This window comes from Danio rerio, chromosome 12, assembly GCF_049306965.1.
Source record: "Danio rerio strain Tuebingen ecotype United States chromosome 12, GRCz12tu, whole genome shotgun sequence".
Lineage (NCBI taxonomy): Eukaryota > Metazoa > Chordata > Actinopteri > Cypriniformes > Danionidae > Danio > Danio rerio.
This window is the reverse complement of record NC_133187.1, coordinates 9,950,850-9,970,441: the sequence shown is the minus strand read 5'-3', so window position 1 is coordinate 9,970,441 and position 19,592 is coordinate 9,950,850. Positions and strand designations below refer to the sequence as shown.

At 37.9% G+C, this 19,592-nt stretch overlaps 1 protein-coding gene across 1 annotated transcript in view; it reads left to right on the top strand.

Moving 5' to 3' along the window:
- The window catches only part of erbb2 (erb-b2 receptor tyrosine kinase 2), a 77,827-nt gene that overhangs the window by 24,012 nt on the left and 34,223 nt on the right, over nucleotides 1-19,592 (top strand). Inside the window, 10 exon segments of the mRNA NM_200119.2 lie at nucleotides 3,108-3,297; nucleotides 7,483-7,611; nucleotides 7,709-7,777; nucleotides 9,774-9,889; nucleotides 9,973-10,114; nucleotides 10,219-10,347; nucleotides 12,158-12,284; nucleotides 15,812-15,885; nucleotides 15,962-16,052; nucleotides 18,971-19,173. Coding sequence (NP_956413.2) covers nucleotides 3,108-3,297; nucleotides 7,483-7,611; nucleotides 7,709-7,777; nucleotides 9,774-9,889; nucleotides 9,973-10,114; nucleotides 10,219-10,347; nucleotides 12,158-12,284; nucleotides 15,812-15,885; nucleotides 15,962-16,052; nucleotides 18,971-19,173 — 1,270 coding nt within the window.

Here is a 19,592-nt window from a genome sequence, read left to right as displayed (position 1 = left end):
ACGTGTAGCTGAAAGCTATTGGTTTACAGAGATGTGACATTCGCTTACGCAACAAGCCAATGAAAAAAATACGAGCCGCCATGTTTCAAATACACAGCCGAGATCTTTTACAGTGTAACTATATATACATATAATAACGAGCCATGGTCGACCCCGGCTCAAACAAACCTTGTCGTTGTCTTGATGAACAGCCACAAAGCCAAAAAGAAAAGCAGATTTACCCTGTGTCCCTTAGTTTTTTATGAGCCAGTCTGAAGCGTGAGCGGTCTCGCTTTACATATGCTGTGTGTAGTTCTTCTGTAGTTGGTAACATATTGAAGACTCTAAGGGTCTGTATGTGTTCATATATGTTGCATTTATTGATTTATTTTATATAATTACAGAGGGTATATTACTGTATAATTACAGTAGGCTATTTCGCACTGTCATTGATCTGCAGATATAAACAACTCATGTTCATAGAAATAAACATTTATACACAAGTATTTATGTGTATAAAGCATCTGTTTTAGTGCTTCTTATATGATATGTGAACGACCTGCGCAGCTTTACTGTAGACATTTTCTCGAGCGAAAATGTCGTCGACTAAAACTGTCTGTCATTCCGAGAAAATGACTACAGTAAAGCTATACAGGTCGTTCACATATCATATGAGAAGCACTTCTCACAAAACAGATGCTTTAAACGCATAAATACTTGTGTATAAATGTTTAATACTAACTTTTCTATGAACATGAGTTGATTATAACTGCAGATCAATGACAGTGCGAAATAGCCTACTGTAACGTCTGCAATTATATAAAATAAATCAATAAATGCAACATATATGAACACATACAGACCCTTACAGTCTCTGATATATTTCCAATTACAAAAGAACTACACACAGCAGACATTTAGTCCTTATTTAGGTTCAAAAACAACACAAAATATAGCCCACAGTCAGTGCAAACCTCTCATCTGTCTTTAATCTTCAGCAGCTCATGTTGCCTCTGTTAGAGAGTCATTCCATCATTCTAATTCATATCAGTCCAAAAGGTGATGATAATAGCTAAAGGGCCATGAAACCCCTCGTTTCAGCAGGGTGTTTTCACACCTCTACTTTGGAAAAAGTCCAAAAAGTGGGCGTGTCCAGCTCTGTTTAGGGGGGAGTGTCAGAGGAACTAAAGTGGGAGGGTGTGGGAGTGTCTATTTGGGCACGCGCGAGTTTCAGTCAAAATACACACAGGAGAAAGGGATGTTGTTTAACCTACATGAACATCTGTAGTGAATTATTTGCCAAATTATTAAATAGTGGACTTTAACTGCAGTTTGGCTCTTTTATTCAGGGAATTCATTCATGCCCCTCGCGACAAACGAGATATTTGATTCGAGGATCTGCTCTAAGCGTGTATTTTTCATGCAATGTTTGATACCGCACGGCGAATGAGAGAAAAAAAAAACTCAGCATTTCCCGGAAACTTAGATGCACTCGGCAGGTAGCGTCAGAAAGCCGCGTGTGTTATTCCGGTCACAAAATGCGGTGCTAACATGTTTGCACTCAGTGCAATAGTTAACTTTATTCGATACGAACAAACTGAATAAACAAAGAGCACTGGTCGCTCACTTACCAAATCTGTAGAGACAGGACAATTACCAGCAACTAGAGCCGCGTCTTTATGAAGAGAATACTACAAGCACCACTTGAGCAAATCCGGATTTCAGCGTTTGCAGATGAGAACAGCTCTCAGGTAAACAATGTTCCTCCTTAGACACGTAAGTTATTGTTGTCGAGCGTCGCGTACACTGTTAATCCACACGTGATGCAGATGAGCTCTCACAGAGAGAAACGAAAACGAAACTTAATGGCAGCAAACTATAAAAGCAACACTTCACACTTGTTTTGCCAACACAACGTGGCGTCTCTGTCGTGTAAACACGGTGATAGTAATGAATATTAATGAAGTTGCACAATAGAGCGCGCTGATTGGTTTGAACCAAGCCTTACTCATGCATTAATGCAACACACTGTAAGACGTAATAAGACTCACTCTGGCACAGACGTCCAGTCTGCACGCTGGAATACAGGCTATTATGTCATGACCGTGACGCAGCTTCAAAAATTCGTTTCAAACAGGAAGTACGAATTTGCTTGAAATAACGCAAAAACAACCAATTTACACTTTTTAGTGAAATATAGGTGTCCCAATAGTGTTTTTAGCAGTGTGGGACACATATACGACTGTCAACAGCTCAAAAAATGTGTTTTGGTGTTTCGTGACCCTTTAAACATGGCAGTTTGTTCACGTTTGCTGAAGAAATAATGTGCTCCTTTTTTCCAGCTTCTCCTTTGTTTTTTTTCGCGCTTCACTCTTGAGTTTCTCAGTGTCTGACAGGATCGAGTTTCAGAAGCACGTCAATAATCAAGTGCACATTATTATCATCAGCTCAAGAAGTTTGTTATTTCAGATTTAGACGCACGGCGAGCACAAACAAGAAAGCGAAACCGCTCGCGCTTCAGACTGGCTCGTAAAAAACTAAGGGACACAGGGTAAATCTGCTCTTTTTGGATTTGTGGCTGTTCATCAAGACGACGACAAGGTTTGTTTGAGCCGTTGTTAACTCCGCTGTTAACTCTCGGCTCTGTGTGTATTTTAAACATGGTTGCTCAATTATTTTCATTCTGGCTTGTTGCGTTAGCGAATGACGTATCTCTGTAAACCAATAGCGTTCAGCTGCGTGTCGTTGCCTTTTGGTACCCTTTCTCGTGTTTGGTACCCTTTCGAAAGGGTGCCGAAAAAGTGGTACGTTACGGTTCGGTACGCCTTTTGACAGTGGAAACGGCCATAAAAGAAAAAAACCGTACCGCACCACTTAGTGGAAACGGGCCATTTTACAGTGCAGGACCATTTGGCATGGCTGTGGATAAAATTTTTAAATAATGTTTAGCTTCCTATCATAGCGTACTACTTAAAGTAAGGCTTTGCTTTCACAGTGATTTAGGATGCTTCAAGAGTAACTGATAAAAACTACTGAACTGCTAATTTAGTTATTCTCTTATAATGAGATCCAAATATTGCTATAATTCTAAATATGAAAAAATGCGCTGGTGTTGTGTTTGTGTGTAGGAGATAGTGGAGGTTCAGGGGTATGTGCTGATAGCTCACGTCTCCGTGCGCTCTCTTCCACTGGACAATCTGCGGATTATACGAGGCAGTCAGCTTTATAAATCCAACTATGCTCTCGCTGTACACAACAACAGCAACAGCAGTCAGGCTGGACTCGGCCTGAGAGAACTTCGCCTCAGGAGTCTAACAGGTAAGAGTACATATACGAATTTAAAAAATGTGTAAATTGTGTTAATTTAACGGAAGAGTTCACCCAAAAATGTCAAATGTTTACTTACCATCAAGTGGATCCAAACCTTTATGAGTTTCCTTTTTCTGTTGAGCACAAAGTATGCTAGTTAGGATAATGCTGGAAACCGGTAACCATTGACTTCCATAGTAAGAAAACAAATACTAGGGACAGCAATGGTTAACGGTTTCCAACGTTTTTCAAAGTAACTTCTTTTGTGTTCAACAGAAGCAAGAAAGTCAAACAGGTTTGTGTCAAGTGACAACATCAGATAACATCAGCCTGTATATACTTATATACTTTAATCGCCTGTGGGATTCATTGGGTGGCAAATGTTACAATACACCACCTGACCAAAGTCTTGTTGTTGTTCCCAGTTGTAAGAGCAACAAATAATAACTTGACTTCTAGTTGATCATTTGGAAAAGTGGCAGAAGGTAGATTTTTCTGAGTAATCATCTGTTGAACTGCATCCCAATTATCACAAATACTGCAGAAGACCTATTGGAACATGCATGGACCTAAAATTCTCACAGAAATCAGTCAAGTTTGTTGAAGGAAAAATCCTGGTTTGGGGTTACATTCAGTATGGGGGCGTCTGAGTGATCTACAGAGTGGATGGAAACATCAACAGTCTGAAGTATCAAGACATTTGTGCCGCCCATTACATTACAAACCACAGGAGAGGGCAAATTCTTCAGCAGGATAGCGCTCTCTCATACTTCAGCCTTCACATCAAAGTTCCTGAAAGAAAAGAAGATCAAGGTGCTCAATGATTGGCCAACCAAGTCACCAGACAAGAACATTATTGAGCATGTCTGGGGTAGGATGGAGGAGGCACTGAAGATGAATCCAAAGAATCTTGATGAACTCTGGGAGTCCTGCAAGAACAATTTCTTTGCCATTCTAGATAGCTTTATTTATTAGTCATTGAGTCATTGTAGAGATGTATGGATGCAGTTCTCCAAGCTCATGGGAGTCATACACAATATTAATTCTTTTTCCAAAGCACCATGACTTTATATTCCATACTTTACATTATTTCTGTTAAGTGACAAGACTTTTGTCCAAATAAAGTCAGACCTTACTGTCCTAACTAAATAATAAAAAATCAAGGTTAAAATAAGCATCAAATAAGCATAATCTAGAGGCCTTTGTTATTCATATAAGCCACTTCTATTATCAAACTAGAAGTTATTAGTTGATGTTTCTAAAACTTGGATAGGCAACAAGATTTTTTTGTCATATAGTGTATAAAATAATTTCATTTCTTAATACTCAGATAGTCTTCTGATCGCTTGTAGTTTATCCGCTTGTTAAGTGTGACGTCACGCAAAGCGGCTACCGGGTCCAAGTGCACTATTCAACTGAATGGGGAGACTCATGAAATGGAAATAATAAACATTTACAAAGCGATTTAAGGCTTTCGAAAATCACAATCGCAATATATATGTCCATGCCTAATATCCGATGGCCAGAAAGTGATTAATTTTTTTATAAATTGTTAAATTTTTGGTAATTTTTATGCAGCAAGCCCAGAGATTGTTGTGTACACATTGATTTTATTTAAAATTAACTTTAATGTGTGATAGGAATAAAACGTGATCATAAACGAATGATTTCTCCACTCAAATGAGTGGTGGCTTGGACCCGGAAACAGTATTACATACGTCACAAACACGTCACCACTTAACAAGCGGATGGTCAGCTTGTTTTTTTAGAGAACACTTACACATATAATGATCAGTCCAGTTGCAGAATGATTTTTCAAACATGCCTTGTCCAGTAATGATTAATGTCTGAAAAGGTCACGGAAAAGTCATGGACAGTCATTTATCAAATTTTTTTGTAACAATTATAAGGCAATTATAAATGTTACTGCACCTTTATGAACCGCTCCCCTCTTAAAAAATAACCTTGAGTTTAAACCAAAATAATATGCCTATTTTAGTTAATTCACATATATTAGCCATTTTTTTTGCCACATAGTAGTTTAACTCTGGCCAAAGTAATAAAACTTACAAGTTTAGTCTTGTCTTATGTTGCATGAGTATATTTGCGGGATTCGCCAAAAATACGTTATATGAGTCAAATGTATAAATTTTTATTTGGTCCCAAAAATCATTGAAATATTAAGCAAAGATCATGTTCCATGAAGATATCAAGGAAATTTCATACTGTACACATTAGGGTTGCTCGATTTACCGGTACTATGGTGGTATCTTGATACTGTGGCTCCAAAATACTGGTGTTGCCACTTTAGTTTGTAAATGGTAGTATCGTCATTAACAGTCTATCTACAATACATAATGTTGCATGTGGAAAAGCCACTAAAATGCTCACACGCTTGTGCAACAATAGACTATTTTATTTGAATGGTCTGCGGAGCACTTTACGGTTGCAAAACTGTGTGGAATTCAAATCAAATCAGGCCTTTATTTGTCACATACACTTTCCTATAGTGAAATTGAACCCCTCCCCCTACCGTGCACAAACATCACAATTTCCAAGGGAAGACCAGTCACAGGAGGTAGCATTTAGAGCTGGAAATATAAGACATTTCAGGAGAGAGAGGCAAAAAAAAACTTCCTCTCACCTTGCTCTTGAATTAGAGCAATGTGAGACCAGGAAGAAAAAAGCCCAAGACAAGACACAACATTGCTACAGGGGATGGAAACAGGGGGGTGTGGATATAGTCCGATGAGGGAGGGCAGCCATCTGGTCCTGCAGCAATGGAGGCGCTGATCAGAGACCCGCCTACCCCCTCCAGTGGGCGAAAGCAAACAAAGGCGTTGGATTAGGGGATAGACAGTGATTGTCTATTCGTAACTGTGTATGTGTGTGAGCCTGTAGAGTTCAACAGGTGTCCTTGACAGGGAGCAGGAATTTCAGAGCATCTTTTGAGGTAGCCTATTGCACGTTTTCTGACGCTTCAGTTTGAACGTGCATCTGAATCAGTTTATTTCTGTTCTTGTTAATATGATTTAGTAGCTGCAACAGCTAAGAATGAAATTCTGAATTACTTTTGATTCCTACCTCATAAGTCTGAAAAACAAAAACAAAAGAGCAACAGGAAACATTGAAACAATTTTTGACCACTTCATATAGCCTACTTTACTCTTTTTGTAACGAATTTCATTCAGTATAATTTGTATCTTTATTTTAATGTATTTTTTTCGTTGGTCAGTTATCTACAAAATAAACAACTAATGCATTTTAGGTGAATTGGTGTGCAAATACTGTTTTTCAACAGTAAGGGAATTATGAATTCAGTTCAAGTAGGCTCATTACAACATCTAAAATATAGTATTTCTGACAATTTTCCTTATTTCATTTGAGTTATGAATTAAAGTAACGCAATACTACTTGGTATCACGATACTTCAGCTGGTATAGTATCGTAATATGAATTAATGATATCGCTACAACCCTAATACACATGCACAGGTTAAAATCTGGTTTAGTAATATGCTTTGCGAAGAACTTAATTTAGACAACTTTAAAGGTGTTTTTCTCCATATTTAAAGTTTTTTTCAAATTCAGATTGCTGATATTCAAACATTCATCCCTCGACCTAACAAACCACACATGAATAGAAGTGAAGTTTTTAAACTAATTTCGAGAGGAGCACGTGATATAAATGACCGCAGCTGGCCGCCTATCTACACTCATTAGTTAGCCAATCAGATCTATCCCAACTTACTATAAATAGCCTAGCTAGATATTACTCCATTACCTTCGTTTTCCGAAGAAACCCCCCATCCACCCCCTTTCTCCTCCTTTTAAAAAGGGGAGCTCTCGAGAACCACCTGATCTCGTACTCCCCTTACATGCTCTATGGACCTGGCGGGAGCCCTGGGCTCAACTATCGCCGAGCTCAGGGTTCTCTCCCGGGACAGCATGCCAAACCTGCTTACAGTTGTCAAGCAATATCTAAGTGTGAACTCTTGAAAGTGTATTTATATGGCTTTCAGATATATGATGCATAAATCTCAGTTTCCAAAAACTGACCCTTATGCCTGGTTTTGTGGATTTTGATTTTTGTGTACACAATATGTAATTGCCCAAATATTTCTCTTGTGTGTGAGTGTTTCCTATAAAATGAGTTTGGAACACTGTGAGAAATGCTGTTGTCTGTGTTTGACAGAAATCCTGCTTGGTGGGGTTTATATTTGGGGAAATCCCCAGCTTTGCTTTCCTCGGAACATTAACTGGGAAGACACAGTTAGTAAAGTTCAAAACAAACCACTGCACCTGCAAGACATTCCAAAAAACTGTAAGTTATATAGAAGAATATGCTGGCATGCATCTCACTGTACAATTGACATCTTACTATGTAAAATTACTGCTCAATAACATTGATCTTTTTTCAGGTCCTCGTTGCTCTTCAGCTTGTAAATCTGGTGGATGTTGGGGAGAAAAAGATCAGGACTGCCAAACATGTGAGTGTGATTGATACAGTATATTGGCCTTTTTATAATAGAGTTTAATTAAATCAAGACTTTCTTTTAAAGATTTTTCTTTTAGAATTTCTCTGCATCTCATTAGGTTTATATCATTTAAAATCAATGAATAATTAAATTTAACAGACCTTCTTCCACAAAGTTATAATTTATACACTGTATTATTTAGTGGTATTATTTTCCTATTACATAATATATATCACATGAATTTTTTTGATTGAATATTAAATTATATGTTATTTAATGCTGTATCAAATGTGTAGTAAAAATAAATAAATACATCAAGGCAAAAAATTACACAATAAAATTCATAATATTAACATAATTTTATGGCTGGGCGGTTTGGCCTAAAATTATACTCTTGATTAATTAAACATTTTAACTCGATTACGATTAATGAATGATTCTTTTATTAATCTATTTTATTCTTTTGCCCTCTTTGCGCCGCCCACACTTGTCAACGCTTCCAAGCTGACCAATCATAGAGCTTGTGCTGTGTTGTTGTGACATGCAGTTACAGTTTTTGAGAGGTCATCTTCAGCGTCAGTCACGGTGAAGGATATTCAATCGTGTGAAGCCTGCGCCAGACCATATGCTGTGCTCGACGCAGAAATGTAAACAGAGCTAGGTCACATGACTCCATATGCAGTAGGGAAAGTAATTGAAAAAACTGACCTAAAAAAATTTAATGGATAATTGGTTCTGAATGTCGATTTTGATTACATAATTTTAAAAAAGGTCCAAATAAATTCAATTGTTAACCTAGAGATTTGGTTTTAGTATTAAAATAATTTTAGAATTGAAAGCAGTAATGAATCAAGTGATATTTAGTGAAGTTCACGCATAGCAACAGAAAAGTATAGATTAAAGGACTGACTTTTAAGAAAGAACCCTTATCAGTAATGTTAAAAATGATAAATAGATATTGTTAATCCAACACAAGAGTCCACATGACTAAAATGTTGACCTGTTGTACTCATAGTCTTTCCTTTTTGCTTAGATACTAAGGGCGTTATTATACACCCGGCGCAATAAGGGACGAGATGTGTTTGGCATGATTTATTGCTATTTTCATACCAACGCAACCCTAATTTTCATGTTTTGTGCCACATTGTTTAAATAGCAAATCCATTTGTGCCACTCTGTGGACTCATGGGTATGTCGATCTATAAAGGGGTTGTGTTAAGGTGCATTGTTGGCGCTTTGCTATTGAGTAACTGAAATAGACCAGCCTGTTGACCAGCAAAAAGCTTATTTCGGGGGGGCATTTTCAGTTTATTCATCACAATTTGCATTTGTATCATGTTATTATTTGTAGTATTATTTATTATATGCATATTATATTAGTTTTAATAACCGTATGCATCACCATATGGGGCATAAGAATAGCAAGTGTGTTTGGACATAACTTATTTGGTTATGATTATTGTTAATTTATTAGTTTTATGGAAATTAGAACTGAATTTAGAAATCTTTGCACTTAACAAACAAAATTAAATATGTAGGCTAATGGATGTCTTCAGTGGTTTCCTTATCCATCAAAGTAAAGGAGTACATTAAAGAATAAAAGTAAAGAGAAAATAAAGAAGCTGAGTGGAGGAGGCTCGTTCTTTATGCTTGCGCTGCAGATGGTCTGTTTTCTCGCTAGTGAAGCATTCAGGTTTTCCACTTGCAAAGTCCGCCATGTAAATAGCAAATGTGCCATGGCATGACGCAAAAGGGAATGAGTGATGAGATTGGTTTAATGCACATTATGCTCAAAACACACCCATAACCCATTAAGAGAATAAGCACAACCCTGTTAGACCATGCGCTGGGCTGCAAAGCTTATTTTTCCATCCTAAAAATAGCAAAAGTAGATTCGGACACACCCTTAATGCTTTTGCGCTATGCACTTTAGAATTTACACCTAGACAACAAAAATGACACTTTTGACACAGTTTTTAAGTTGTGAATCTTGTCCAACCCTCTACAGTGACGTCTGTGAACTGCTCATCTGGCTGTTCGCGCTGTAAGGGCCCGAAACCCAGTGACTGCTGCCATGTCCAGTGTGCTGCTGGTTGTACTGGGCCCAAAGACTCGGATTGTCTGGTAAAAACATCAATCTTGAATTTCTATCATGCATATTCAACAGACACGCAAAAAACCTCTGCATTTTTTTCCCACATCTATAGGCCTGTCGACACTTCAATGACAGCGGGACATGTAAAGACAGCTGTCCACCGCCCACTATCTACGACCCAATCACCTTCCAGTCCAAACCCAACAAAGACAAAAAGTTCAGCTTCGGAGCCACCTGTGTTAAACAGTGTCCCCGTATGTTTAGAGACTGTTATCATGATATCAGATATCATGCCTGAAGCCTTGCTTTTACTTTCTCTGTGCACATATTAAATAATCAATACTTCATATTTCTTTAGATAACTACCTGGCAATGGAAGTGGCATGCACAATGGTCTGTCCCAAAGCCAACAAGGAAGTCATATCTGTGGAGCCAGACGGCCAAGAAACACAGAAATGTGAAAAGTGTGAAGGAGAGTGTCCAAAAGGTCTGTATTTAATAAAATAATTTTAACATAGAAAATATTGGGTCAGCACGGTGGCTCAGTTGTCAGCACTGTCACCTCAGAGCAAAAAGGTCGCTGGTTCAAGTCCCAACTGTGGCAGTTATAATTTCTGTGTGGAGTTTGCATGTTCTCCCCGTGTTTGAATGGGTTTCTTCCAGGTGCTCTGGTTTCCCCCACAAGTCCAAAGACATGCGCCATAAGTTAAACAAAACTAGCTTTAGTGTGTGAATGCGAGTGGGTATTGGTGTTTCCCAGTACTGGGTTGGAGCTGGAAGGGCATCCGCTGCATAAAAACATATGCTGGAATTGTTGGCGGTTCATTCCGCTGTGGCAACCCCTGATGAATAAGGGAATAAGCCAAAGAAAAATGAATGAATAAATGAATGAATAAAGCAATATAAAATATCCTTTTTCAATTTTATTGTTATTAAACAATAATTTATTTTTAAATATATATTATCCATGATCATATGAATTTATTCTTACATGCTGTAGATTTTAATGGAGCTAGATCAGTTTCAATTATAATTCACAGTCACAAAATAAAAATACATATTCATAAAAATGCAAAACATCATTTAGAAATGTATAACATGTAAAAAATGTTTATTATTGTGAAATGTATTTTGTGAATATGTATTTTTCTTTCGTGAACGTAAATTGTTTTTGTAAATTGCTTATGTAAATGAGAGTTTGGTTTCACGCATGTGAATTTGATGACGCATACAATGGTTGTTATTGAGACTAATCTAGCTTCATATATTTAAGAAACATTCATTCATTCACTCATTCATTGATTTTCTTGTCGGCTTAGTCCCTTTATTAATCTGTGGTTGCCACAGCGGAATGAACCGCCAACTTATCCAGCATATGTTTTCACGCAGCGAATGCTCTTCCAGCTGCAACCCACCTATGGGAAACATTCAAACACACACATACACTAAGGACAATTTAGTCTACCCAATTCACCTGTACCGCATGTCTTTGGATTTGTGGGGGAAACCGGAGCAGCTGGAGGAAACCCACGCGAACGCAGAGAGAACTCCACACAGAAACGCCAACTGACCCAGCCGAGGCTCGAACCAGCGACCTTCTTGCTGTGAGGCGACAGCACTACCTACTGAGCCACTGCGTCGCCTATAATATAAGATATTGTTTGGTCTATTGTTAGTGAGTGAGTGAGTGAGTGAGTGAGTGTCTTCTCCACACACACATAACAGTTGTTGTCCGCTGCACCTGCTGTTATAGATGGACACAGTGCTGCATTTTCAGAGATTTTTAATTTTTAAACCGTACCGAATCTTAAATTTAATAGACAATTATTGCATTTCCATTGTTTTAGGGGAGGACTGAGTTTAATATTTGATAGTTTAATACACATTTTCTAAATTATAAAGCTTTATTTTTCATTGCTCTGTTTATTTTGTACCTGTGTTTCACAAGAAGCTCTTTAGTTCTGTATCTGATCGTGACAAAACACGTCTGCCTGTTCAAAATTAACAAAATAAGCAAGCACTGGAGATTTGTTATTATTCCTGTTGTACTCTACCGTACCGAACCTTGACCCTCAAACTGGGGTATGTACCAAACTGTGACTCTAATGTACCGTTACATCCTTAGTCATGAAGTGAAATTCACATGCAAATTAGCGAGTAAACTATGTGAAAATATTGTGATTTCTGGTGTGAACGCCCCAGCAGATATAACATTTAAAACATAATTAATTAAAAAAATTATTAACAGTTTGTCCATTTTTATAGTAGCATTAACTCATGCATGTTCTGTGTGCTAGTGTGTTATGGTCTGGGAATGGGAAACCTGCAGGGAGTTTCAGTGGTGAATTCAACCAACATCGGCATGTTCACCGGCTGCGAGAAGATCTACGGCAGTTTGGCTTTTCTTTCAGACTCCTTCAAAGGGTAAGCCTTGTTGTCCACCCAAAATGTACAATATTGTCATCAGCGATTCTTACATCGCTTGTCTACTTGCATCTGTAAAACTCAAAACAAAGATAAGACAATTTTGCTTCAAAAGACATTGTGCAAGTGATTTATCTGATATGTGAGCTGAATTGTGTGATATGATATATGATATAACCGGCTGAAAGTTAAGACATTGTTCAATTATATGTTTCCCCTTTGTTTCAGCTCTAAAACTTAAAACTAAAACGAAAACGAAAACAAGTCATTCTGAACCAAGTACTTTTAGTGTCATTAATCAGGACCATACAGAATATGCAGACCTTTTTTACTATTTCTACAAGGAATTTTGTCAAAAATAAATCAGCATATTTATGTGGAATGATTTTTAGAGCATAGTAGCTGACCCAACACATAAAATAACAAATAACCTAATTTTTAGAGCTGTGAACCTACACTGGTCTCACAGTTTAGTTCGGTTACGATTATCATGCCATCGATTCGGTTCAATTCGATATCATCATGGTGCATTGATGATACTTTCCATGCACAGTTTTATATTTTCTTCACAGCAGCATTTTTTGTATTAAAATGTATGAATATATTTATATTTATATACTACTTGTAATGCAATTTTATCATTTAATATAAGCAGTCAGATATATAAACTGTACCTTTAAACAACACAAGCATTTATAGCAATTAATATAAACATATATAAATATCCCAGTCGCTTTCTAATCCTTGTCTAGTTCTCTTACACCCCTTTAATTGGTCACACCCTCAAAAAAAGGCTGCGGTTGGCTCTTGCGCGCTGTGCTCATCACAGATAAGTAACACTGATAAGCGATCACAGCTGATCCATGATAGACACGGTGGAGAAAACTTTGCAGGCTTGTGTCTGTATCCTGAAGTATTGCTGTAAAACAGCCGAGAGGAGAGGAAAAGTCAGCCCAGCAGGTCAAATGGGCCACAGTGAGTGAGAGAAAGAGAGAGAGAGAGAGAAATAGAGTACTTTTATTCTCTCAATCGCAGTAAAATAGGGGCTTCAGCTGTAAGTGTCAGTGAAAGACTGATACAGCAAACACACACAGAGTGAGATTGTGCACAGTTTCTGAATTTTAAGTAGCGCATATGAGATAAATGACGTTAGTACACAATAACCGGTTATCATTATTACTGAACCGATACTAAATTGTCCACGTCTGCATCGCGGTGCACCGAAGAAACAGTTTATTTTGACACCTCTACTAATCTTATTTTAGCTTTACAATCTTTATCCAATCAGAACGGCTTGCATGGCAAACAAAGTCACTCTCATATAATAGATCTTCTAATAGACTGAAATAATTACTTTACAAAAGTAGTTATTATACATGATCTTAACATTAGCATATGATTCAATTATGTTACTGAACATACTATAAGGTCTAAATAAATACAGATTTACACACATTTACATAAGTAAAGAAATAGATTGGAAATTTGTGGGTTCCCTGTGGGTCTGCCAATAACTCTGTACACTTATTTTTATGCAAGTGCAGAGATATTGAAAATGCCAAGAGGCATATCATCATCTTGTTCTTTTCGTCTTATGCTGAGTTCAGACTGCATGATTTTCAAACAAGTCCTGTCACAGATGTTTTCACACTGCATGACTATCTGGGCCAGCGTTTCGTCGCTGCTTTGTTTACACTGCAAGATGGATCGGCGACGGGGACATTCACATTGCATGACTTTACTATAGGAAGAATCGCTGACAACTTCGTCCAAACTACGTCTCTCAGCCAAAAACACGTAGTATATCTTTTGTTATTAACTACATAATGAGAAAGAAGCCTTTAATGGGGTAGAACATGTACATGTTTGCTCACCTGGGTTTAAAGGCAATTAGCCATTTCTTTTCAACGTTGATAATAAACTAATTTCTTTCTGTATGAAACGTCAAACAGACACGATTGCTCCTGAGTCCTGTCAAACCTCAACTAGTTTCTCCTCCATTTCGTGGGTCCAAATAAACCGAAAAGGAGCGCTTTTAACTTCTCCCCCAGCCTCCCGCTGGCCTGCTTCATGTACACACACACACACACACACACAAGTGAAAGCTGCTCTCTCATTGGCTGTGGGGCGATCGCTGATGTTATTTTCAGTCAAAATTCAATTCACACGGCATGATTTGAATCGCCGACAGCTCCAGATATTTAGCATGCCAAATATCTCACAGGCATCGGCGACTCATTGGCGATTCTTTCAGATCGCGTCTTTGATCGTTCATACTGTGTGATTATCACTCACGTGCACGAGCAGCGATTTGCCAGTGATTTCAGGCATTTGTCGGCGATTTCTCAAAACCTGTCGGTGAGCCAAAATCGGGGCTAAAATCACGCAGTCTGAACTAGGCATTAGTCTTATTCTTAGTCTTAGTTTTATTTATTAGGGGTCACCACGGCAGAATAACCCGCCAACTTATCCAGCACATGTTCTACGCAGATGATGCCCTTTCAGCCTCAACCCAACACTGAGAAACACCTAAACACTTGTGCATTCACACTTATACACTACGGCCAATTTAACTTATTCAATTCACCTATAGCGCATGTCTTTGGACTGTGGGGGAAACAGGAGCACCTGGAGGAAACCCACCCAAACATGGGGAAAACATGCAAACTCCACACAGAAATGCCAACTTGAACCAGCCGGGGCCAGCAGTCTTTTTGCTGTCAGGCGATTGTGCTACCCATTGTGCCAACGTGACGCCTCCCCAAGAGACATATAATATCTTAAAATGTGCATAAAACAGAATAACTTTCTGGGTGTGCAACACACACACACACACACACACACACAAATCATGTGATTAAAGAACTGGAGTAAACACTTGCGTACTAATCTCATTGCACACCATTTCAAATGTTGTTTTAGTCATTCTGAAATGCCCGATGCAAAATCTGTCATCAAAATGATTCGTTATAAATGTTTTCTAGCAGTGCCTGTGTGCAGATTGCGTCACACACATTACTCGCACACACTGTGCACTCATTTGCACGCTTTGAGGCAAAAGGGATTTTTTAATGTAGGAAAGAGGCTTCCTTGGTTGTGCCAACAACAGTATTTATTGTTTTATTGCTGACGATATTAGTTTATTTCCTAGGTAGTGAAGATTGCAGGGTGTCCGTGGGGTCCTAAAATATCTTATGTCCTAAAACACTTTTTAAAAAGTCTTAAATTCAGTGAAAAATTGTGTTGTAGCTCTTAAATCATATTGAATGGGTCATTATTTTATTTCCATGTAAAGTAAACACCTGAACATTGTTTTCTGAACATCTGCTTTATTTACAGACTTATGTATATGCTTGAAGGATATTTTATGGTACTATTTTTGCCTCTTCAAAGGTTTGACAGCCTGTAACCTTCTTTAAAAAGTATCAACTACACTCATATGAGTTTATAAAGCTTTAAGGGTGAATATTCAACTAACTTTTATTTGAATATTAATTTTATTAAATCATAAAATGTTGCCCATTTAGAAATGCAGACACCAATTCATCCGGCCTGCAACCCAGCGATCTGGAGAAGTTGAAGACGATAGAAGAAATCACAGGTGAAGATCACGGTTCATTTAGACTGATGTATACAAATATATTGAAGTGGTCTAAAATCTTTAAAATGTATTTCAGGATATCTGTACATAGATGCATGGTCAGAAAACTTGCTTGATCTGAGTGTTTTTGAAAACCTGAAGGTGATCAGAGGACGAATGCTTTACAAGTAAGTGCAAGTAAATGCTCTGTTCTTTTGTTTTTCTTCTCTTCTTTTGTTTCTCATTTCCTGTTTCACACTTTAGCCTTTTAAACGGGTTTTAGACTATTTACCCACGTTCTTGTTTGTCTGATGTCTGGTTTGACTTATCAAAGCTGCAGTTTCCTGTTAGTTGTAAAGGTTAATGATTATCCTCTACACCTGCTCTATGATCAGTTTCCTTTGCTTTCAAACCTGCAGGCCATTTCTAACCAAACGGACTGTGAGAAAGGAATGCACTTAGTTAATCTGTGCAAGCGTCGGTCATTTTTCCTCTCTTGAAATACTCTAAATCAAGAGTAGAGATGCATGTTGGTATATCAAAGTAATAGAAATATCTCAAATGTGCATATTGAGTTATACAGTTGAAGTCTGAATTATTAGCCCTCCTGAATTATCATGTTTAATGTTTTCATTTCTGTTTAGCGGAGAGAAAATTTTTAAACACGTTTCTAAACATTATAGTTTTAATAACTTATATCTTATAATTGATTTTTATCTGTATTTATTTTATCTTTGCCATGATGACAGTATATAATATTTTACTAGATCTTTTTAAGACACTTCTATACAGCTTAAAGTGGGGGGCTAATAATATTGACTGCTTTTATTCTAGCTGAACTAAAACAAACAAGACTTTCTCTAGAAGAAAAAATATTATGGTAAATACTGTGGAAAAAAACTGTTTAACTGTTAAACATCATTTGGTAAAAATTTGAAAAAGAAATAAACATTTTTAATAATAATTTTGACTTTAGCTGTACATATCAGGAAGTTTTACGATAAATGAGTGGTTAAATTCAAAAGTAACACTAGCCGCGTTTCCACTATCGCACCTAAAGCGAGCGAGCCAAGGCCAGTGGGGTTTCCACTGTCACTTCCGGGGCTTAATCGGGCCAAAGCGGGGCTTTCTTGGGGCCAGCGGCCGGCCTTTTTCAGCCCGCCGAATACCTTGGGCCAAGGAGGGCCAGCTGGGGCTTCGGGGCGGAGTGAAAGGAGAGGCGGGCAGTTTTCTGATCGCACATGAGTACATGCGCCAAACAAATAAAGAAATAAGGGAAAGAAAACATCTAGCCTTACAGTCTGGGATCTTTTTGCATATGATCACCCTTATGTTTCCCTTTTAAATGTAAGGCTGCTGCATAAAACAATAAAGTAGTTTTATTTTATAGTGACGTTCTTTGCTGCGTCCTCCTTTATGTTTCAATAGCGCATAATAATCATTACACCATATTAAAAACACAGCAGACAGTAAAGGTTTTCGAGAGTTTTTGTCAAGTTTAAAAGGTGTGTTTGTGCTCGTTTAAATGCCTGTATTTGTGTGTAAGACCGAGGAAGACCGAATCAGCTCTGTTGATGCCGCGAGCGGGCAGATATTGAGATAATACACAATATAAATACAACAGAAAGACATAAAACTTATCAAATTACGAGCCCACTTTCGTAGACTTTAAACAATATATTGTCATTGCTTGATAAAATAGCCTGAGCTATATTGAAATATAATTTAAAGAATTACAAATATCGAATATATATAAAATCGCATTAAATAAATAAACCAATATAAAATAAACAAAAGTTAGCTACAACAATTTAGATAGCCTATAGACAATACATAAATCAAACCGTTTTAAAGCCACATATAGCCTAATTTTTATTTTACAAAGACCTATCTGAAATAAAAAAAGATTTTAGATATTTTCTAAAAACAATAAACACCGGAGAAGGTTTAAAATATTTATATAAAGTAAATATTTATATAAGTAAATATTTATAAAGTATTTGGATACGATGATATTAATCAAATCGCGCAAACAGAGCATTATTTGGGTGAGTGAATGCAGAATCTAGCCTACCTTTTTTTTTCTGTCCTGCGCAGCGCAGCTTTAAACGCATTGGGGGAAAGCCCAAACACAAAATGTGTTCTATATCCTCAAACAACTGTTTATGTTTTTATATGATGAGGTTAAATTTATAAATGAAACTTTAAATGAAGAGCTTTAGTGAATAGCTGCTGAGCGCAACAAATATGGCTATATTTTATTAGGCTACTCGCTCTTCTTGTGCCGGAAACACTTAATAAGACGTGCTATTTCGAGTTATAAAGGAGAATTTCTGTGGCTTTATATTATGGATGTGTGCGCTCACTGTGATGGGTCCGTTAGTGGCGAGAGCAATGCACAATGCCAACAGTCGGTCAGCGAGTAAACAAATGTAATGAATGGAAATACACAGGTCTGTGCGTATAGACATTTCATGTACGGCTGTACAGTAACGTGTCATTTGTTTGTTTCGGTTGTCTTCATTTTAATGGTTTCATTTCGTGATGATTTTATGGTGTGCTTTATCTGCCTCATTCCCGCTGAAGTGGGCGGGTTGTGTGACGTTTGATTCGGGGACGTTCTGTGGGCGGTGTTTGCGTGACACGCTGTGAGCTATCAGCCCGACAGTGGAAACGCGACATGATTTCGGCCTCATTTCTCAACCTCCCGGGCTATTGGCCCGGCCCGGCCCGATTAAAGCCCTGGCTCGCACTGGCCCGATAGTGGAAATGCGGCTGCTGTGTATGTATTAGGCATGGCCCGGTAAGATTCTGATGGTATGATTGACCTTGGACAAATATATCACAGTTTCACAGTGTCACGGTATTGTGATTACTGCTCTAAAATATGCTCTTTTTAAATGTTTAAAGTAAACATCTTTTTCAAGCAATATCTAAGTTTGACCTCTTGAAATCACATTTATCCAGTACATTGTGCACAGGTTCAGCTTTGTTGCTAGAACGTTCACACAAGCAATCAATTAAATTGTTCTGCCTAAACGGTTAACTCTTGCTGTTTTATTTCTTTTGGAATGTAATACATGAATTTTGCTGTCTCTCATTTCAGGGGTGTTTTCTCTTTGGGAGTTCAGTCTCTGCAGATCGAGTCGCTGGGATTGCGTTCTTTACGCAGTGTCAGTGGAGGTTTAGTGCTGATTCATAATAACTCCAGACTGTGTTACACCTCCTCTCTGCCCTGGACCTCACTGCTCCACCCAACACAAGGACCAAACCTCATCAGCAACAACAACAAAGACCAGCAAACATGTGGTAAACATCCATTCTTATGTTTAGCCCTGCTTATATGGTCTGTCATGGGGACGTAATGTGATTTATAGGGGCTAGTCTGTAATTTTCCTGCCACCCAAAACCAGAGTACCCTGTAAAAGTTTCCATATTTTGTGATTAACAAGTGTTTTCTTTTTACTTACGGTTGTAAATTGCATTATGAGACCTTAATCTCTGCTCTGTTGACTTTTGATGTTGAAAACTCAAGTCTACAGTTTAAAGGGGTAGTCCAGAGTGTATTTTTAAGGCTTGGTTGTGTTTATAATGCCTAGTTCACACTAGAGGATTTTAAGCCTGATTTGAGCCCGATTTGGAAGTTAACGAGCTCGCCGACAGATCGGGCTGTGATCGGGAAGAAATCTGCGGGTGCTCGGCGCTCGCCGCTCTTTATGTGTGAACTA